Consider the following 21,804-nt stretch of genomic DNA (forward strand, 5'->3'; position numbering starts at 1 on the left):
GTGGAGGTTTGGAGGGAGGGTGGGCTTGCTTCACAATGGGCGCCCTGATCTGACAATGAAACTCTCTGGACATTGGCTCCTCTCCCCCGTCCAGGAGCCAGTGCTAACCTGCCGGAGGGATCGGTGGGGGAAGGGAGGAGAGAACAGCAACAAGACAGTGATCTCTTTCCTCCCTAGTCCTGGAGCCTGCAGAGTGTGGGAGTCATTCGTTCACTGATTCATTCAATCGTATTTACGGCGTGCTTACTCTACTAAGTGCTTGAAAAATACAATACAGCAATAAAGAGAGACAACCCCTTGGGAAAGTAAAATATAGTGATAAAGAGTGACATTCCCTGCCCACAGCGAGCTTACAGTCTTAAAGGGGGAGGTCCAGGCCTCCACCTGCAGATCACAGACTGGGCACAGAGGGGTCCATGTCTGCGGTAACCCAAGGCAGGCAGAGAGGACAGAAAACGATTAGACTGTAAGCTCCTTGAGGGCAGGGAGCACGGGTCTTGCTGCCGTTGGCCTCTCCCAAGCATGAGCACGGCGCTCGGAACTCGGTCAGCTCGGTAAAGAGCAGCGATGGATTGACTGAAACTAGCCTGTAAGGGGCCGGGGCTCCCCGAGGAAGCCGCCTCCCCCAGGCACAGAGCCTTCACTGACCTGGAAGAGCCTTGAGAAGACGTGGAACGTGAAGACCGCACAAGACCCATCTATGTCTGACAGCATCTGGTTGACGTGGCAGCGCCAGGCCTCCTCTTCGTCGTCGTACGTCACGGGCTGAAAAGCTGCCAATATGGCAGAGAGAAACGGGGAGGGAGGGGGGGATGTCTGCACATCCGGGAAACCGTCCGGCTCGTCCTCGTCCGGGCTGCGGAGACACAGGCGTGGACCAATGAACCCCGGTGCTCGAGCCATCGAAATGCCTTGAATGCAGGCATCCCGTCAGGCCGGCCCCGTCCAGACCCGAGCAACGAAACGGAAACCGCGGCCACTGCCCCGTGCCGGCTGCCCCGCGCTCAGCCCTAACTACCCCCGACTAGACCCCTGCCCTCGCTTTTACTAGCGCCTTCAGCCCCAGGATCTTTGGGCACCGACGGACCGGGATCAGCTGTCGCTAGCTGGCAGCTGCAGACCTGGCCTGACGAGCTCAGCGGGCTGTGCCCGGGGGGAGTGAAGATGGACCAGGAACCGCCCTGGAGGGAAAGTTGGTCGACACACACTTGGGCCCCACTGTGAATCTATGGACTTCCGGGGCGGATCCAGTGTGTCCCGCAGGTGACATCCCACTGCCTGACAGGCCTTCCCTGGGTGCAGTGCTCGTCTTGCTTTGTCTCAGACGATTCTTCCGCAAAGCCATTCTGTGGAGTCCATCTTGGAGGCGTCTCCTGGCCCCACCCCTGGTCGATGGTGGGCAGCGTCCCCGTGCTATTCACGCTGGTAGCACTTCGGGACGTATCCACTCACATGCTCTCATCCACACATCCAGATTTCCAGTCTTCTCTTCCTCCTAGCTGTAATCTCTTTTGAATCTGCCTCCTTGAGGGCAGGGATCATTTCTTCTGACTCTACTGTACCCTAAGTGCTTAGACACAGTAGCCTTTGGAGTATACTAGTGATCTATTGATTGACTGACTGACTGGAGGGGAGCTGCCTTGACCGCTCTGAGGCCTCTGCACCCCTGTTCGCTGTCTGGGTTGAATTGCCAGGGCAGGTTTGGAGTGCGTGAGCCCGAGACGAGCTGCAGGGATCAGAACCCCTTTCAAGTCCCAGTGTCTGATGAGGAAAACCTGGGGTCAGTCAGGAAGTTCTTCCTGAATCTAACTTAGAGCCTTCTTGCTCCATTCCCCTCACCCCGCCCCAGCTAACACTCCCAAAACACGCTGCGTTCCAACCCGGATCCTCCGGTACCGATGTGTCCCAGACCTCAGTTCAGCTCTGGGGCTCTCGTATCTCCATGCTTTTCTCTCTAGTTTGGGAAGGTGAGCTGGGGTCAGGATGGTCTGGGGGGGCGGCCAGGTTGGCAGAGCTACCTGCTGAGCTTCCTTTGGCCCCAGGATGCTGCCTGCCCTCTGGGCTCGTCCGTACCAACTCAGAGGGAGGCTGCTCCCGTGCAAGCCCAATATGTCGGGGTCCTTCAGAATTGTACCCCGATCCTGAATGGACAGCTCTTCCTGGCTCACCGCCGTCGGGTCCTTCGCGGTTCTAGTCCCATCACACTACGGGCTGGCTGACCACCAGTCATCAGCCTGTCTCCCTCACACTGCCGACCTTGCTCCAGGTCACAGTCCCACACCTTCAAGACCGAGCCCCGAGTAGTCCTTTGCCACCGTCAAGGGCAAAGGTGGTCACGGTCAAGCTAACGGAGCCGGTCCCTCGTCGGTCTTCCCGGCGTCTCCCTGACCAGGCAGCCAACGGCACCCGGCAGAGGCGCACGGGCAGCCTGTGTCTGGCTGGCCATGGAGATAATTAAACCCCCCAAGAAAATCAGCGCTTGTTCTCTAGCAATTCAGTTAGAGGTCCAGAAAGATCTCGTCTGCTTCGTCTCCCGGTTTGGAGGCCCGTTGGAGCTCCTTCGGGACAGAAGGTTCATGGACCTTCAGTGCCAGCTCTGCAGGAGGTTGCCAAAATCCAAGAGATTTCGTGGTGCGGGGAGGGAGAGGGGGCGTGGGGGGAGAAACCCTGGGCAGCAGGTAGGGACTTGCGGGACCCTACGGAGGCAGACTCCCAGACCCATTCCAGATCTGCAGAGTCCACCTGCGGATCCGAACACAGCATCCAGGGCCAGGGCTTCTGGCCAAAAGGTCCAAGCCCCCCCCCCCCCCCCCCCCCCCCGAGGCCTGGTCACCGGGAACCAAGGGGTCCCTTCGGCACATTTTGGTGTTCTCCCTACCTTTCCTCAGGTAGGCCTAGGTAAAAAGGACAACAGCAGGTCGGGATACCTCGACAAGACTGTCGAGCAGGCCGCTGCTGCTCGACAACTGTTTTAAGACTACAAGGAACCAAATGGGAATCTCATTATTAAAACTAAAGTTTGTCGCAATCATACAGGCAGTCGGGAATGCCAGAAAAATGGCTGTCTTCTGGGAGCCCAAAGAGACGGATGCAACAAGAACTTAGAGCTTCTATCATCGGGTTTCCACAAACCTCCCAGCTGGTAGTGTTATATGTGCGACGGAGGAGCGTGAGTCTGTGCGTACGTAATTGAGATCTTTCTCACCTGGATTCACCAAGGAAGTCAGCTTCTTCCTCTTCACATCTTTCGTCCAGCTCCTTGAGAGCAAGAGTGACATCCTCTTCCCAGATGGACTCCAGATAGCTTTCTGGAGCCACAGGCTCGGGCGTTTCAGTGCTTTCTACCAGCTCTAGAATCTCCGGACAGACAAGAGACTCTTGCTGGTCCTGAATGACATACAATCCCGTGTCTTCACTGGCAGTGCTAACCTGTTCATCCTTTAATACGGAACCACCGTCCTGCAGAGCAAGCACAGGGTTTGCTTGTGATCAGGGAGGTCGGGGGGGGGGGGTCGGCCTCGCCCCACTCTCGAGCCGGAGGGACAAAGCGATGGGCAAGTTTTTGCATCGGCAGTGTTAGTTTTACGGTTTGACATTCACTCCCAGGCCCTGTCCCCCCAGGGAGGGGAGGGGACCGGATCTGCCCTTGGTTAGCCCACAGAGACGTCTCCGGCCTGCCACCGATCGACATGCCCATCACCCCTCTGACTTTAGTCGGTAATGGTGTTTAGTAAGTTATGGTATTTAATAAGCGCTCGTAAGATAAGCGTAGGATATAAAATGATCAGATCGGATCCAGTCCCCATCCCGGTTGGGGCTCATCATCTAGGAGGGTAAGTGGGCCGGCATCTTCTCCCCATTTTACAGATGAAGAAACTGAGGCTCAGAGATCTTAGATGAGGTTAGTCCCAGGAGGCCAGAGGCAGAGCTGGGACTGGAATCCGGGGCTCGGAAACCCACCCAGAGCCGGGCCCTCTCCTCGAGGCCTCACTCACTATCTCCCCAGTTTCTCCCCCGGGAATATCCGGGCATTTCCACTTCCCACCTCGAGATGGACTTGTCTGGTCGGCTCTCCCAAATGGGGCATTTGGCAAATGAAAATAGTTTTCCTTCCTATCGGGTGACCATCTCCCCAGGCCCACTGCTCCCGGAAAACTACCCCCACCTTTGTGCCAGCTGCACTTCTGTTCGGCTTCAAGCCTGTCCACGCCCGAGCCTTACAGGTGGAGCAAGCCTTCCTGCCCGGGGGTATGGCCACGCCATGGCGTATACCCATTCGCCCTGCAGGCCCGGGACTCTGGCTTGGCTGGCGAGGCACTGGCCCCATTCCTGTTGGTGCTCTCTGCCCGAGAGAAGCAGCGGCCCCGGAAGCCTGGACTGCCTTTTCTCTCTGAACCGCACAGTCGGTGAGGAGGAAGCGAGGTAGTCCCTCGGTTCTCTGTCCCTGCCAGACGGACGTTAGGAACGGCTCAACCATTGGCTCCTAGGTGGGGAAGCGGGGCTGGAAGCCAGCTGACCAAGGGGATCGAGGTCCACCTCTAAAGCTGGCCCCTACCCGAGCAGGAAATGGACAGCCGGTAAGGACCACCACCCACCTCAGGGTGGCATGCGGGGGTGGAGATGCGGGGGTGGAGGCTGCCCATGCCAGAAGCTCCCACTCAAGCCTCAAGCACAGCATGAGGGTCGGGCTTACCCCACTGGGGGCTCCCATTCCCCTCCGTTCACCGGGCCCCCGGTCCCACGATTAGTCCGTGGACCAACCACATCCACTGGACCCATCACACTGTGTTCACTTCCCACACGCAATTTAGACCGATGAAAACCGGGGGCGGGGAGGGGGTGGTGACTTTCACCGCCCGACCCTTAGTCTGCGGGCAAGGGGACACTCTTTAACCATCTTTACAAACGACCGAGAAGACTGGACTACTCACATATTTTAGGTCGGTCATGAGCTTGGGATCTGGCTTACTCCTCACAGGCCTTTCCAAAAAGAGACTACTAGCCGTCGGAGGCCCCTTAGGAAAGGACCCCTAAACTGGACCCCAACCGCTGCTAACACAGCTGGCCTGAGGTTTGAATCCCAATCAGAGCACCAATCACACAAACCAAACACAGAGCAAAAGAGGACAAGAATTTTCAACGAGCGGCAGTGCGGAGAGAGGCCAAGACTGGAGGAGAGATGAACACTGCACCCAGAGAGGTATTTTTCACGCGTTAGCCTGAAGTTAGCCAGCACCACCCCATGCACGCAAATATTTTTAACCTGGGGGGGGGGGGGTCTCCCAAGTTGGGCTCCGGAAGCCCGAGGAGACGCTGCTTCCACCGAGGACACCCCTACAGGTTAGAAATATCCAAGGTGAATGGAACGATCAAGGGGAACGGAAGCGAATTCGGGGGAAGAAAAGAAAGGGGGAAGAGGAGAGCTAGAAAGAGCCCAGATCGGCCGTGCACCAGTCCCCATCCGTCCCCACCTCAGGCAGCTGGCCGCTAGCGCTATCTAGAGCCGCCTCCATAGGCGGGGTCTCGTCTGGGATCTGCAGCACCTCCTCGGGGGCGACGCTGCTGGCCGAGTCCTGAGACTGCAGCAGGGACTCGGGCGGGTCGGAGCCTGTCTCGTCGACGGTGGCCTCGCCGCTCAACTGGGAGAAGGGGAACGGAGAGAAAGGAATCACACCGGTCGCTCTCCCGGACGGATCTCGGGAAGCCGATCGCGTGGGTCCTGGACCCCCCCCAGCCTGGGGTGAAACGGAGCCTGCTTGCCCAAGGGCCCGGAACCGGGGCGCTTCCCCCCCCCCCCGCCCCCCGACCACGGAGACCGGCGGCGTGGGCCGAGACGGCGGATCCCAGCCGCAAACGGCTCCCGCCGATTCCGCCCGGCCCCTCCGGCGCCGCCCCCGAATCGGCCAAGCGGTTCCGGTGCCGCCGCCCTCGGGGTATTACCATCTGAGTGCGGGAGAGGATCTGACTGGCCGTGAGGGCCGCCTCCTCCTCCGAGGACTCATCCGTGTCCTCCTGGTTGGTCAGGTTGAGGCTGGGGGTGCTGCTGGAGAACTGGCATTCCTGCAGGGAGGGGGTGTCCCCTTTGTCGATGCTGTCTAGGGAGCGCCGGCGGACCCCCCAGTTGAAGTTGTCCATGCTTTCGCCCTGGAGAGGGAAGGGAGGCAGAGTTCTCGGATCTCACACCTACTCCCACAACTCCCATGGGCACACCCCCGGCGCAGGCAGAACGAGCAGGGGGACTCGAGGCGCCGTGAGGCCAAGTGCAGCGGCCCGGTGAGTCAGCTGGGACCAACGCCCCGCCGACGGTCGGTCGGGAGGGGGGCATCTCGAGGGATGAGACGCCCGGCTCGGCCGCTCCGCTTTGGTTCTTGGGTGGCCCCGTTGCCTGGGGCCCGCCCAATCCTGTCGCCCGGCCCATATGGAGCCAGGACCCGAGCCCGCGCGGACTACAGAGCACAGACAGATGGACCCACGGGGGACAACGGGCAAGCAAGCCACTGCACCAGGCTGCAACTTACCTGCAGCTCCTGGTGAGCAAAAAGGAAAACACACAGGTTAGCGAGAACGAGGACAAACACGGAAAACCCTCTTAGAGCCAGGGGCAAACCCCTCGGGGCCATCCGTCTCCCTCCCCGGACGGACATGAGGTTGGAGACAGAGCCGGGTTCCCACAGCCAATCCGCCAGTGTCCCAGAAGCCTCGCGGCCAGAAGACTGAGCGCACACTTGGGACGACGACTCCACGGGGCGTTTCGTCTGGCTCCCCACCAAGGGGCCGTCGGTTCCGACCAGGACCTCCAACCTGGTGAAGCAGTCCCGGCCCTCCCGTGGCCCCCAACACCCGGTCGGGGGAAGGCCCCGACCGCCGGACAGAGGCGAGTCTCACCGGCGGCCCTGGAGCTGAGTCCCAAAGCCATCTCGCCAGGGCACACGGTCACCGGCCTGCCCCCGGGAGGCCCTGGCCAGTCCAGCCCAGCAGAATTTCTCGGACAGCTGGGCAGGCTCAATGCCTCTCCTCTTCTCGAACCCAGTGGAAACCGGCGGTGTCCATTTCGCCAGCCGGAGGGTTCGGCCCTCGCCCTCGCCACCAGCCAGCCCCGCTCCTTGGGCACAGCCCTAGACTAGACCGTGGGGGGCTGCGGGGTGCCGGAGGTCGCCTCTGCCCCCGAGGCGATCCGAAGTCACCGGGGGGCTGCAGGGCACCGGGGCCTGTGCAAGCCTGCTCTAACTGGCTTGGAAATGCCAGAGGGCACTGGCGTCAGTATTATATGGGCAAATAAAAACCAGTGAACCAAACAGGAAAAGGACACCCGGGGAAAAGCTCCGATCGCTACGGATTCTCTCTGGTTCCCGACTGAAGGCTGCTCTCGCTGATGCTGACATTTAAAATCCTGGAGGGGATTTACGGGAGCTATCGGAAGCTTTAATAACGGAGAACCCTGCCGTTAGCAGCAGCCGATGGTTGACTTATGGATATCCTCCCCCGGTCTTCTGCCCGGCTGGGTTAAGCCCCGCTCTGCGGCCCGGGAGACGGGCTGGAACGCCTAATGCGTCAGAGCCGCCCGCCCTGCGCCCCGTCCCCCGGGCTTGGGGTGGCGGAGGATTCCAGGAGGGTCTGGAAACCCCGGCTCCTGGCCCGGACCGCCGCTATAGCTCCAGCCCCAGAAGCAACAGAGGAGGTACGGGCCCCGGGCTCCGGAGACTCTGGCCGGCCGTACTGGAAACCGTGTCCGCCGGGGACTCGTCACACCGTGCTATCGGTGCCAAGTTTGCTAGATCACAGTTTTCAAAATGAGCTGACGATTGGACCTTTTTTCGATCCCCACGGCCCAAAACCGGTTAAAACGTCACCTCATCTTTCTGCCCCCATTCTGGGCCTAGGAAAAGACCACTCTCGCCCCCTCAACCTACAGTGGGACAAAACCAGTCTGGGCAGTGAGGCGAGTTAGGCCCCTTCGGCCAATCCCGTCCCTCGGCGGGAAGCCGCTCCCAGCTCACCTCCGCATCTTCCAACTCGACATCCAAGAAGTCGAAGTCCTTAAACACTCCAAACTGCTGTTCGCTGGTACTGTCTTCCACAGCCACTTCCTCCTCTTGGATCACTTCCTCTGCAGCCGAGATGAGGCTGGCCTGTGGGTCCCCGGCCTCCAGATCCTCACTGGACGAGAACACCACCTACGCGCGGAGAAAACGAGGAGGAAGTGAGCGAGTGTGAGCGAGGCGGGATGTGGGGCTCGGCAGGCAGGAGCCTCGGCAGCGGACAGGGTCCCTCCTCGATGGGCCCCACCCATTCTGAGTGCTCTGGGCCCCACCGCCGCACTTGGCAAGGTCACTTACGGACGGGTTCTTGGGGAGGCCGGACTCCGGGCCGCAAAGCGACAGCACATTCATTAGCTTCTCCCTCGTCCGGCGCTGAAGCCCAAGAGAAAAAGCCAAGGGTTCTGGTCCCGCCGAGACCGACGTCGCGCTGCAGAAACCCCCCCAGGCCACCCTCCTGCCCGCGCCCTCCCTGCAGCCGGCCGCCCTCTGGCCCACCTGGGACATCTGTGGCCGTTTCCAGCTGACAGGCACCAGGGCGTTGGAGTTGGAGCCGGAGGAGGTGGAGGAGGTGCTCCGGGTGACGGCGATGACTTTGGGTTTACCATTCCGGCCGGCGGCACCGTGCTGGTCGCCGTACTTGTTCCCGATGATGGGCGTCTGCACACCAACAAAGCCCGCGTTTTTTTACAGTAAATGTTTTTCTCAGTAAAATGTTACCCAGCTTGGAGCAAACAGGGACCACCATCGCGAGAGCCCAGAGCAGATCCATGGACCTTTCGGGCACCGCGGGGCGGGGAGGGGAGCGCAAGGGGCGGGTGTTGTGGGAAAAGGCCCCGAGAGAGGGACCCTGTGGGAGAGAATTACCTCTGAGATATCAAAATGGAAATCCAAAGTCTTCCCGGGTAGCTCCTTAGAGACGTTATTGAATATTTTGGTGAAGGAGAGCTCCGGGGTGCTTATCTCACTGGCGTAGGTCTTGGGGGCGTCATTTGGGACTACCAGGCTTGCAGAGCGTGAAACCACCAGCTTCAAGATGTTGAGGGCTTCCTTCCAGTAGGGGCTCTTTGGGGGAAACGAGGGTGCAGCAGAGGTTAGACCGCGCTTCTCTCTGCCAAGTGAATGGAACCGCTGGGCTGAGGGGCGGAGCGAGATCAGTTAGGGGAGCGTAGGAAGGAGCAGTGAGGGGCCGGGAGGGGCCGGTGGCGGATCGGCACCCCGCATCCAGGTGTCTCCCGGGCCCCTCGGCCTCCCCTTCTCTAAATGCTGGCACTCTGACCGCCTCTCCCGCTGGGGCTTCCCCCCGGCCGCTGACCCGTCAACTGGTGCAGCCTTCAGACCAGTTCCTGGCAGTACACAGTCCTCCGCTCTCCAGGGGGGCAGTGCTACAGCAAGCCCAAACCGCAACCAGACAGCCCCATCCCCGGATCCCAGAGGGCCTCTCCCACAGCCCCGCTGGATTTGACGCCATTTTCCCGTCTGACTCCCTATTTTTCCAGAAGCCGCCTCGGAGTCCACCTCGGGGGATGTGGGGGGGGGGGGGCTCCATTAATTTCCCTGGCTCAACCTGGGGACGCTGCCGTGTCGGCTCCTGCCACGCCGGCGGGCCGCGCTACGGACACATCCGTACGTTGCGGGGGAGCGCCCTGCCTGGATTTCAGCTGGCCCGCTGCTCCCGGCCCCGTAACTGGAGCAGCAGCGCGGCTCGGTGGAAAGAGCACGGGCTTGGGAGTCGGAGGTCGTGGGTTCGAATCCCAGCTCTGCCGCTTGTCAGCTGTGTGACTGTGGGCGAGTCACTTAGCTGCTCTGTACCTCAGTTCCCTCATCTGTAAAATGGGGATTAAGACTGTGAGCCTCACGTGGGACAACCTGATTACCCCGTATCTACCCCAGCGCTTAGAACGGTGCTCGGCACGCAGTAAGCGCTTAACGAATACCAACATTACTATAACTGCAGGGCCCTGATACTACTGCAGAACAGAGTCCTGCCGGGCCCTCGATGACACCACCCTGAGGGCACCTGTCTGGTCGCCCCGAAACGAGGTCCCCTTCCTCTGCCTCGAGCCACCCGAAGCTGGCGGCACCTTTCCGTCCCCGCGGCGTGTCCGACTGGATCCAGACGGCCTCTTTCTCCGACTGTCCCTGTCCCCGTTACTCATTTTAGTTGCATTCCAGGAAGGCGAGGGACCCCAAGCCGGAGCGAGCGTGGCTGCACGGAGTCATCCGGCTTTGTCAAATCTCTCCTGACACCAGGACAATGCCGAAGTGGCCACCCCCCACGGGCCAGGAGAATCACCCACACTCGGGTCGCTGGAGCGTGGCAGGGAATACAGGGAGATTTACTTCAGGGCAGACGGACAGAGCTCTGCCAAAGCAGAGGCTGTGCTCTAGGCGCTTGGTCAAGCCCTTTCCTTCCAAGGCCAAATTTCCCCGGGGATCATCCACCCACGAAGTCACGTGAAACGAGGACCCCGAACCAGGCTGAACTAAGCACAACTGAGGACTCTTGTCTGGCGGGGCCTCTTTGGAAAACGGGATGTTTCATCCGGCGGAAGGCGGCCAGGAGGAGGAACGAACCATTCATCCGGGGAGCACGCACACCCCCAGCTTGTGAAGGGCCGGGCTGGCTCAAGCGAACCGCTAGACACTTCTCAAACGGATGGTTCCCCGCAAGCTGGACGCCGGCCACCTCCACCCCGGAAGCTCGCGGGGGTAGGGAACATGTCTCCCAACTCTGTTGTACCCCACTCTCTCAAGAGCTTAGTCCAGTGCTCTGCTAAATACTGTCGATCGAGAGACACCCCAGCTGGGAAGAGGCAGCCCCGTGGGAGCGCGGTGGTACCGACCTGCACGTATTTGCCGATGACCTTGATGATCTCCAGGTTGAACTGCTTGACGGGGGCGGCGGAAAGGTCAACGTGGCTCAGCAGGCTGTAGATGATCTGCAGGAGGGACTGCTGCATAGTCAGCCCCTTCTCTAACAGCTGGAAAGGAGCGAGAGCGCATTTCAGGCCGCTTGGATTTGGGTCAACGGAGTTCCCGCTTCTTGAAGAAACGAAGGGCCCAGAGTCCTGGCCGGACTCTGCCTACTCAACTGTCCACGCGGTCGTTGGCTCGGCTCCATCGGTCAACTTCACACACACGCTCTACCTACTACTCGGTCCCCCCGTCCCCGCCAGCCCCAGCCTCCGTCCTCCTGCTCCTTCACGGTGCCGTTCCCTCTCAGATTCTAAGTCCCTTGTAAGCCGGGCGGGGCGGGGCGCCTTGCCCCCGCCGTCTCCGGTCCCGAGCACCGGACAGAGCGCGGCAGACCCCCGGTACAGCACTTAGCCTGCAGCGGATGCTCAGGACACACCACCGACGGGATTGACGGGCGGGCCCCGGTGGACGCGCTCGCCCATCCCGGGACTCTCACCTCCGCGAGGTAAGTCACGAGGCTGAAGATGGTGTCCGAGAAGGAGTCGTGCAGGTATCTGCACACCACGTTGATCCAGTTGGTGCAGTCTCTGGAATACGTGTGGGTGCTATATAAACTCATCATGTGAGCCAAATTCACTAGCGTCGGTGATTTTTCTTCGGCACACACCTAGAGCACAGACGGAAAGGAACGTTTCCTTCGCCCGAGGATACTATTAATAACTGTGGAATTTACAGAACGCTTACTTTGCACGGTGCTGAGTGCTGGGGACCGTATAAGATAACCAGGCCCGACCCAGCGGCTGTCCCACAAGGGGCTCACGGTCTAAGCGGCATGGAGAACGGGTTTTGAGTCCCCTTTTCACAGATGAGAGTGGCATGGCTCAGTGGATAGAGCACGGGCCTGGGAGTCAGAAGGACCTGGGTTCTAATCTCAGCTCCACCCCTTGTGTGCGGTATGACTTTGGGCAAGTCACTTAACTTCTCTGGGCCTCGGTTTCCTAATCCGTAAGATGGGGACTAGGTCTGTGAGCCCCATGTGGGACAGGGACTGTGTCCAACCTAATTATCTCGGATCTAGCCCAGTGCTTAGAACAGTGCCTAGCCCGCAGTAAGCACTTAACAAATGCCAGTTAAAAAAAAAAAAAAGAGGAAATTGAGGCTAAGAGAAGTCACGTGACTTGCCCCAGATCACACAATAAGCAAGTGGCAGAAAGGGGATTAGTAGCCGGGTCCTCTGATCCCCAAGGGCCGTCTAGGCCACCCTGCCTCCCTAGAAAGGCTGACCCACCTGCCTGCTACGGACACACTCGAACCCATCGCCGCGCAGGTACGGCCCATCAGGACTGGCTTTGGCTTACGCTCACAGTGAGTGAACGCACTGAGCGTACAGCCCGCCCCCGGGGAGCCCCGGGCCCAAGCTGAGGCAGGGATGGGCATCGTGGTGATATTCACCCAAGACGCAGGAGAGGTGGTCCCCGGGGGTAATCACGAATGCTTGCAAAATGTTTCTGCCATTGAAGAAGGACCCTTGGGATCCAGCTGGTCTCCCAGCTGGCCCTCCTAGATGGGGAGACCGGTCCCAGCTCGGAGGAACGGAGACAGATGGGGCGGGGATGGGAGCGGAGCCGTCGGGGACAAGGTAGCCGAGGGGGACTCGGGCCCCGCTAAGCAGGAAGAAGTGAATCCGGCCAACTCTCCAGTTACAAGGCCGGCAAGACTGGAAGGCGACAGGCAGAGCGGCTTTACCAGGGTCCAAAGGAGGAGGCAGGGCTGGTAGCCAGGCCGTTATTTGCCACCCCCCAAACTGGCCATGGAGAGGAGGGCGGACGGAGGGAGGACGGCCGGGGTAGGGTGGACAGGGGATAAACTGGTGAACCTTTGGTGTTTGGGAGGAATCGACTGGCGCACCAAGCCTATTTCTCCGTACACTGCGGCGTAGCCTGGGTGCCCCGATGGAATGACCACAGACTCTGCAAGGCTAGGGGGCTCAGGTTGCCGCGGTGTGGCCGGAAGCCCCGAAGGAGCAGCAAGACGTCCACTAGGAGCCTCATCACGAGTGTCGGGCTGGGGACTCTGCGTACCACCAGGCACCCGTTGCCCAAAGGTGAAAAGAAAGGCTGAAACCGGCACAGCAACGGAATTCACCTCACAGCCTTTCGGACCCTTGGGCGGGGCGAAATCCATCCTGCTCCCTCAAATGGTTCACTCTGGGGGCTTATTGAACTCAATCACTCTTTCTCCAGGGGCAGAAGGAGGGCTGGACGTGTGGGGGTGCCGGCCGCCGAACACGGTCAGCAGGGGCAGGAGCATGAGCCAGCCAGCCGGGGCTACCTACCTTTGCGATCCGGCCGGCCGTTTCTTTACAAAACTGAGTGGGGTTATCGAAGTGCTGGATTAAGTGAGGCAATAAACACAGGATGTTAAGAGGAAATCCTGCAAGAAAGCAAAAAGAATTCAAACACCAAATCCCCACTGGGGAAAATGACTCCAATGGGAAGTCTTTGCGAGGCTGACTTTTAACAGCCTTCTCTGCTCCCGTCACTCCCCAGACTGGCTCTCGGCCCTTCCAACCTCCCCTAGGCGGGACCCGGAGAATCAACCCCTTGAGACTTGGGTCCCTCGCGACTGACCTGCCCTACACTGCCCTTGCTGCTTCCCGGTGAGTGGCGCAAGGCCACCGCGCCGGGTGGCTCAAGTCCCGAAGCCTAGCTTCAGTGGGAACGAGAACAACTCAGAGAGGCCGATGCCAAAGCAAAGTACCCGGGCCACCTGGCTCGATCCTTCGGGTGTAGGAGGGGCCCAGCCCGGGCCGGAAGACGATCTCCCAGCGCTTCCCTACCCTGTCCTCTTGGTCCCTGGGTCTGGCAACCAGAATGGCAGTGCTCAGGCCCCGAGGCTGCTGGGACAAGGGGAGAGGAGGGCAGAGGGGGAAGAGGGAAGGGAGAGGCACCATGGGGGCTCTACGCTTGACCCCAACCGGAAGTTATCTTCCATTCCCCTCAGGAGGGGACCTGGGGTTTCTTATGTCTCCCTGCCTAGGGCAGGGAACTCACACATTCCCTCCACCTCCAGGCCCAGAGCTCCAGACAAACTCCGACCCCAGGGGCACCCCCCGCCCCCCCCCCCCCCCCCCCGTGACCATGACCGCTCCCGTGCCGACTAAACGGTTTCAGGGGAAGATGGGACTGCGCATCGCACTTTTCCCGGGACAGAGCGACTTTGCTTCGTTAGGTCTGAATGAGGGATCGCAATCTCTTTCCCCAACACTCTTGGGGGCGGAGGGGTGACGTTTCCCGGCTACAGAAGCTACAGTCTGCCCTCCAGCTGGCACCCGTCAGAGCTCGACTCCAGAGTCGAATGTAGGACTGGGAAAACCCAAGCGGGGAAGGGCCGCTCTTCCCCCGAGAGCGTCGCTCCGAGCCTCCCCGTGTCACTCTACCTGCCAGCTGGGAGGGGTCCACCAGGGCGTGCTTGGAGACAGCGATGAGTCTGCTCAGAAGGTGGACGGTCATCTCCTGGGTGGAGGCCGAGGTGAAGCCCTTCAGGAAGAGCTGCTGAAGGCCCGGAAAGTTAGACCATTTGAGTTTGCTCTGCACGCTTTCAATCTTCTCGCGACTCTCCAGCTTGTCCAGAGGCAAATGGACGAGCAGTTTGTTTAGGAGCCTCAGGGCCAAGAGGTATTCACATTCGTAGTCCGACTCTAGCAAGGACGCCCCTATCCAGAAGATGGTGGCCAGCAGGTTGGTGGGGTCGGGTTGCACGTCTGACGTGTCGCCCTCCCGCAGGGAGGAGAGGCTTCTAGTCCTCGCCAGGCTGCCGCCGTGGCTTGTCCGCCCATCCATTATATCCAGTGTGTTACTCCGCCGCCGGTCCCCCCTCCGGTCGCCGAGGAGGCTCAGTCTCAGAGAGTTGCTCCTCGCGCTGCCGTAGTAGCCCATGCAGCCGCCGCCGCCAATGGGGCTTGTGCTGAGATTGAGCTGCCCGGTGCTCTTCCTGTTGGCCGCGTACTTGTTTCCCATCGCCGGCTCGGGGTACGAGGTTCTGAAAGCAACGGAGCACACGTCGAGTCGTCAGGAGCCCGTACGGCGTGCTTCGCCGTGCCCAAGCCTTAAACCCGGAAAGACAAGCGCCGGCAACCCAGTGGGTCCCCGCAGAGTCAACGCGGAGGTAGGATTTGGGCTGATTGCGTGGCTCAAGAGGACGCCTCCAGCTGCGGGAAGGACCCCTGGGGCTTTTCCGCCAGCCACCGGGGGAAGCGTCTGACTAGGAGAAATGGTCGGCGAGGTCTCCGACGAAAGGATTGTCTTTAGGGTTAGGATAAGTGAACCCTAGTCTAGAACAGGCATCAGAGGGGGGGAAAGGTCTGAGGAGAGAGATGGCCCGCGCTGGGTTGCCGGACGGAGGTGGGGCGGGGATGGGGAGGGCAAGAGTCACGGGGGTAGGAGGGTTCGTTGCTGACCATCAAGACAGGGTGGCATAATGGATAAAGCACGGGCCTGGGAGTCAGAAGGTCATGAATTCTAATGCCAGCTCCAGCACTTGACTGCTGTGCGACCTTGGGCAAGCCACTTCGCTTCTCTGTGACTCGGTTACCCCATCTGTAAAATGGGGACTGAGACCGTGAGCCCCACAGGGGACAGGGACAGTGTCTAACTCCATTTGCTTGTATCCACCCCAGCACTTAACACATTGCCCGGCAGATAGCGAGCGCTTAACAGATACCATTAATATTATCATTATTATCATCATCATCATCATCAGTGAGGGCAGACTCCCAGGAGGGTGACCGGCACTCGGTTCCTCCCAGCGTCCTAGAGACGCTGTCGGTGAGGGATCCCAGGCTGTATGGTCCCTGGCCCAACTCAGTAAAGATACTGTTTATGGGCTTTACGGAACATTGAAAAGGAAGGTTTGGTTTGGTCTTGCATGCTTGCTTTCTTGGGGAGGAGAGAAGCCATGCAAATCTACGGGTCTAGAAAGTGGCGGTGACGGGTTCTAGGTGGCCTAGGCCGGGACCCTCCAGTTCTATCCACACCTCGCCGAGGGCTGAGCTCCGCCACAACCCCCATTAAAGAAAGCCCGCGCTGTGGCAATCCCCCACTGCGATGCCACTTGCACGCGCTCGCGTCACAGACCGCCCCTTCTGACACTGCGGAGTCCCCGAGCCAGGCAGGGTCACCTTGACTGATGGATGCTTCCAGCCTCCCTCATCTCCCACCCGCTGGCAGAGGGGAAGCCTCCACTGAGGCCAAGGGGGGAGCGTTCTCTTCAGGAGCACGTGGCCCGGGGCCCCGTGACTGCAGTTGCCAAGTCGAGTGGTTCCGAAGCCCGGTGGGAGGCCGGAACTTCCACTCCGGCTCCAGGAGGACCCAGAAAAGGGCAGGGACTGGGCTACCGAACTCTGCCGCCCCGCCAAGCGCTATCGGCGGGGACGGCCGTTCACCAGCCCAGACCTTCCAGAGCGGGGACGGGGAGGGGCGGGTACATGGCAGAGGACACGGATCCTTACTGAGAGAGGGCGGAAAGGAGGTCATGGTGCTTCAGGGTTTCGGCCAGGGTATCGACGGCTGACTCCAGAGTGAGCAGGAGCTCGATGACAAAGCCCTGGAAGGAGAGGCAGATTTCAGTGGCCGGGACCCGAGGGTGAGGCCAACAATGGGATCGGGAAACGGCACACACATTAGCATTAAGGAGTGACTGACGCTGCCTCAGGCGGCGGGCCCTCTCGGAGGCAAAGCATCAACGTGACCAAGATCCCCGCTGGCTAGGAAAAAAAGAAGAGCACATTTTCATTGTAGCTGCCCAGGAAGAAAGCAACAGCTCGGGCCTGGCACCATTCTTCATTTCGGCGCAGTCCCTGAAAGCTTCTCTGAAGAACGGAGACGCCCTCTGGGGATGGCACAACCGGGGCTGGGTTTAAATTAGTTTAGACCCACGGAAGAAATTCCCAATGGGTTAGGGTGAGAAGTACCAGCACAGACTCCCAAGGTAAATTGTGAGAGAGAGAGAGAGAGAGAGAGAGAGAGGGAGAGATAGTGCGTCTGTCTCTCTCTCTGCCCCCCCTCCACCCTCCTGAAATATTTAAGATCTGTCCCGGGTGGGTTTATCATTTCCTTTACCCAGGGGCAGGGGGCTGGACCAGACACTTTCTCACCATCCACCATGGTTCCCCAGTCCACATTTAAGCCTTGTCCCCCTGGGATTTCCGGGTCAATGCCCGGGCCCACCTGCTGGTAGGGACGGGCTTTCCCAAAAAAGCCACAGCTTCAGCGTTCCCTGAGAAATCATCTGTCCCTCGTCCATTAAGCTACTGTAATGCTGTGTGCAGACTGTGCCAGCTCGGGCAACCTCAGGAAGCGGCTGGCGCTTTCTGAACCTGGGTACACCCAGGGGCACTGAACCCTCTCATTCTCCATCAGAAAGGGGCTGCCAGAATCCAGTGGGGAGACCCCCCGCCCCACCGCCCGTGCCCTCTCCCACACCACTTCATTCACGGCCACCAGGGCCTTTGCTTATCAGAACCGACGAACAGAAACCACACTTGGGCTGGGATGGGGGTCGGATTTCTCCATCGAGCGGGAGCCCCCCGGCCCCGGCCGTCAGACAGGACCCATCCCGGGGTCGGCAGGGAGCGGTGGCCGACATCCAGTCGGCCAATGTGGCTGTTCTCTGTGGTCCTGACGGCAGGTTGGGTGGACACGGGGCGGTGGAAGGGGGAGGAAAGGGCCGGGACTGGCAAAGACAGGGCTGGACAATGCCCTGTGGATCTCTACTGAACTCTTTTCCAATTCTGGAGGCCTGCACGAGGTGCAGATCCTGCCCGCTGGATCGGGGAGCGGGCCTTACTCTCTCGCAAAAAGAACATTTTGGTAGGAGCACCCAACCGTGATGTGGAGCGGCCGCCCCCGCTCGCCTGGACCCCTCCCCGCGGCCCAGTGCCCCGCAGCCCATCGGCACCGCCCGAACCGCCTCCGATACCTGTGCGTCTTCTCCCGCGTCGCCGACCGTCTCCACGAGCCGCGAGAGCACGTCGGAGAGCGTGGAGGCAGACAGGGGCTGCTTCAGGGCCCGGAAAATCTGCAAGGACCGGCCGGCATAGTGCCGAGAAGAACACGACAGAGCCGCCTGCAGAGCCACTTCTCCTAGATGGTGCTCCAGCTGGGGCCCCGCTGCAAGACCAACCAACCGACCGGTCGTCAATCCATCCGGCCGCCAACCCGCCCGGCCGCCGCATTTACCGAGGGCGTGGGAGAGTACGGGCGAGTGAGCAGATGCGATCCCCGCCCTCGAGGAGCTAGGTTGTAACGGGGAGAGGACCCCACAAATCAACTACCATTCGCAGGAAGCGACAGCGTGGACAGATATGTAAAGAAGTGTGACAGGGAGATGGGGGCAGTGGCTACCCAGGTGCTTGGGTGATGGGCCGAAGTGGCAGTTACGGGGGCTATCGGGACCGGAGATGAGAGATCGAAGGGGGCGCATCTTCTCCTGGAGGAGACCTGACTTCAGCAGGACTTTGACGCAGGGGCCAGAGGTGGTTCCACGCAAGAGGAAAGGGGCAAGCCAGGGGCTGCAGGTGCAGACCGAGGCGCTGGAACAGCCCGGCACCCACCTGAGCCCGACTGCTTAAACACAGTCAGCACGTGCTTTAGAAAGGCGGTCAGCTGCTCGGCGCTCTTTATGCTGGGGTTCTTGGCAGAGACGTCCTCGTGGTTCCACAGGGGCCCCCTCTTCCTGCAAACGGCACAGGGACGTCCCTTACAGGCACAACTCCTTCACCCCAGAGACCCCGGCGGCCTCGAAGCCGGCACGGTGCAGCCTCGTGGTTGCCGATGGGGGCGTTTGGTGCCAAGATGTCCACCCGAGCGGGTGGGCTGGAGAGTGCCCTGCTCCCTCAGTAGTCTTCTGCTGCCACGACTCATTCCCGCTTGGAGGGGGGAGGGGGCCACCGTGTAGGCGGAAGGGGTCCCCTCTCCTCTGTCCCTTCTACTCTCCTGGTATCTGGAATGCTACTGCCAGGAGGAGGGGGTGGAGCCAAGAAAGGTCCTGGAAAAACGGGCAGACCTCCCCGGGTCTATACACCATTCCCAGCTTTCCCACTGTCTTGGCTCGAGTGTGCCCTAAGCTCAGGGGACGAAGCAATATTTTGGCTTTTTTTTATGGTATTTGTTAAGCGCTTACTATGTGCCAGGAACTGTACTAGGTACTGGGGTGGACACAAGCAGATCGGGTTGGGCACGGTCCCTGTCCCACATGGGGCTCACGGGCTTACTCCCCATTTTACAGACGAGGTAACTGAGGCCCAGAGCAGTGAAGTGCCTCACCCAAAGTCATAAAGCAGAGTTGGGATTAGAACCCAGGTCCTTCTGACTCCCAGGCCCACGCCCTATCCGCTAGGCCGCACTGCTTCTGTACTGTAATAATATTAATGGTATTTGTTAAGTGCTCGCTATCTGCCGGGCACTGTATTAAGTGCTGGGTTGGATGAAAGCAAATGGGGTTAGACACGGTCCCTGTCCCCTGTGGGGCTCACAGGGCAAACCGCCATGAACGCTTGCCCTCTGTCCCACCCAAATGCTGGGAGCCTGGCCCTTGCAGACCAAGGCAATCCCTTTCGGGGCCGCCCGGCTTTCCCGAGGATTCCTCGGGCCCCTGCCCAGCGGCACAAATGCGACAGATCTCAAGGCCGGAGGCCATATCTCAGATCACGGCACATCCTGCGCTGGTCGGCCCCCACCGGCCTGCCACCTCTCAGGATCGCCCCCGTGGCCCAAATGGAAGAGACCCAGAGCGGAGGCAACGTCCCAGTCACGGTACATCCTCACACGGTACGGCCGGGGAGGGAGCGATGCTGGGGCAGGTGCTCACCGGGAGGTGATGAATTCCATAAGGGTCTTCACTTTCTCGTCCTGCTCTCCGGAGATATCCATGTCGCCGAGGAACGAGCAGGTGTGCAGGTGGGAGATGGCGGCGGGACTGGCGGTCCCTAGGCTGATACTGGAAGAGGTAGAACTGGAACTGAGCCCTGAGTCTGTCATGGGGGAGGGCTGGTAGTCGGGGACGGCGTCGCTGGTGCCTGCTGGAAGAGGGAGAGCGGCACGGCTATCACCGGGGAGCACGGAGGCGTGGCGATGCGTCGCAACGGAAGGCCCCGGGCCTGTTCTCCCAGCTCAGTGGCCTGCTGGCTCTGAGAGAGCTTCCCGCCGGGCCCCGCTGGTGGGAGCCTGACCGCATGCTGACGGGAAAGAGCGGGCGCTAAATTCCCCAAGGGCTCAACCCCACGAGGCCACCGGGCGCCGTGAGGCTCTGCACCCTCTAGCGCGGCCAGGCCTTGCCACCTGCTGGACAAGACGCACAGGACCAAATCCCCCAAATGCAGGTTGCCTCTTTCTTTTCGGACTTCTAATCCACCCCATTTCTGCGAGACCAGACCGTGGCAGAAAATGACCCTTCCGGGGGGGGGGGGCGGGGGGCTCTCCAGGGCAGGGAGTGCTCGCCCTATGGTTGGGGCTCGGCACTCGGTGAAGGCGACTGATTAAAGACAGCATCTGCGAGTTCCCTTCAGTGTTAGTCCCGAGGAAACGGTACTGGGAATTGGCTGTGAGACTGCCCTAAAGTGTAAGCTCCTGTCGGGGAGGCAAGGCGTCTACAGAGTCTTGCACTCAACAGATACCACTTGACATTGATACTCGACTCTCGGAACGGCTACCGCCTTGCCTGAATCGTCCAGCACTGGTGAGATCTACTGAGCGTCTGCAGCCGAGGCCCGACCCACTCACTCTAACGACGAAGGGCCACGACAGATTTTAAGACTGGGATCTTGTCCGAGTGAATTTTTCAAGCAGGCCACCAGGCTAAACAAAACCCATGCCCCATGGCAATTTAGGCCAGAAAAAATTCGTGGACACGGAGGAAGGCCAATAAAACAACAGTGCTGCAGAGGGATGGATCCGGAAAGCGACCAACCCTAGGGCTGCTCTCTTGGATGATGATGATGATGATGATGATGATAACAGTATTTGTTAAGCACCTTCTATATACCGGGCACTACACTAAGCGCTGGGGCAGATAGGAGCAAATCGGGTTGGACACAGTCCCTGTCCCACATGGGGCTCACAGTCTTGATCCCCTTTTTCCACATGAGGTAACTGAGGCACAGAGACTTGCCCAATGCCACACACCAGACAGAGCTGCGATTAGGAACCCAGGTCCTTCTGAATTCTAGGTCTGCGCTCTGCTCACTAGGCCGCGCTGCTTCTCGGACGGTGGCCCGATGGCGCCGGTGGGGAGAGTGAGGACCCGAGTTGCTCTACTGCCTTGGGGGCTTGTGAACCAACGCTCCCAAATCACCCTGCGATCCACTGGACGCTGACCCTCCGGGGAGGGCTTGGAGGAGAAGCCCTCCCATCCTCGGCGTGACCCCCACCCAAGCACCGGGGGTCCGCCCCCAGTACCTGTGAAGGTGAAGTCCAGGTGTGTGGCCTGTTTGACGGTGAGCACCCTGGGCTCGTTCAGCTCCCTGTTCCTGAGCAGGACGGCCGCCACCGTGCGCACGCTGCCGCTGCCGGAGCCCAGCACGATCAGCAAGTGCAGCAGCAGCCGCTTGCAGTGCTCGTACACCTCCGGGTGGCCATGGTCAAACCCTGCCAAGCAAGGGGTGGTCAACGCCTGGGATGCCTGCCCGCCCCCCCCCACCCCCGTCAACCAACCACGCTCCCCGTTTCGCTCTAACTCCAACGCATTTTTTGGTCAGAGCGCCGGACAGCGGGCTCAGGCTGCTGGGCCACCACGGGGCCCAGAGCCAGGTCTGTGGGCATTCTGCTGGCAGCTCTGCCCTGTCTGGACCTGC

General features: G+C 60.3%; 1 protein-coding gene across 3 annotated transcripts in view; it reads right to left on the bottom strand.

The window, feature by feature from the left end:
• Positions 1 to 21,804, bottom strand: part of FRYL (FRY like transcription coactivator) — a 100,964-nt gene that overhangs the window by 11,840 nt on the left and 67,320 nt on the right. For 2 of the 3 annotated variants that reach the window (XM_029076425.2, XM_039913802.1), the window contains 18 exons: positions 21,410 to 21,598; positions 19,824 to 20,034; positions 18,568 to 18,689; positions 17,934 to 18,124; positions 16,465 to 16,559; positions 14,395 to 14,996; positions 13,291 to 13,388; positions 11,452 to 11,622; positions 10,883 to 11,020; positions 8,904 to 9,101; positions 8,535 to 8,696; positions 8,337 to 8,411; positions 7,998 to 8,174; positions 6,519 to 6,527; positions 5,941 to 6,144; positions 5,472 to 5,639; positions 3,206 to 3,459; positions 649 to 856 (listed from right to left, as the gene is read on the bottom strand). In XM_029076425.2, coding sequence (XP_028932258.1) covers positions 649 to 856; positions 3,206 to 3,459; positions 5,472 to 5,639; positions 5,941 to 6,144; positions 6,519 to 6,527; positions 7,998 to 8,174; positions 8,337 to 8,411; positions 8,535 to 8,696; positions 8,904 to 9,101; positions 10,883 to 11,020; positions 11,452 to 11,622; positions 13,291 to 13,388; positions 14,395 to 14,996; positions 16,465 to 16,559; positions 17,934 to 18,124; positions 18,568 to 18,689; positions 19,824 to 20,034; positions 21,410 to 21,598 — 3,272 coding nt within the window. The remainder of the gene's footprint in view (positions 1 to 648; positions 857 to 3,205; positions 3,460 to 5,471; positions 5,640 to 5,940; positions 6,145 to 6,518; positions 6,528 to 7,997; positions 8,175 to 8,336; positions 8,412 to 8,534; positions 8,697 to 8,903; positions 9,102 to 10,882; positions 11,021 to 11,451; positions 11,623 to 13,290; positions 13,389 to 14,394; positions 14,997 to 16,464; positions 16,560 to 17,933; positions 18,125 to 18,567; positions 18,690 to 19,823; positions 20,035 to 21,409; positions 21,599 to 21,804) is intronic. The other variant, XM_039913803.1, reaches the window with a different exon arrangement.

Source organism: Ornithorhynchus anatinus, chromosome 12 (genome assembly GCF_004115215.2).
Source record: "Ornithorhynchus anatinus isolate Pmale09 chromosome 12, mOrnAna1.pri.v4, whole genome shotgun sequence".
Lineage (NCBI taxonomy): Eukaryota > Metazoa > Chordata > Mammalia > Monotremata > Ornithorhynchidae > Ornithorhynchus > Ornithorhynchus anatinus.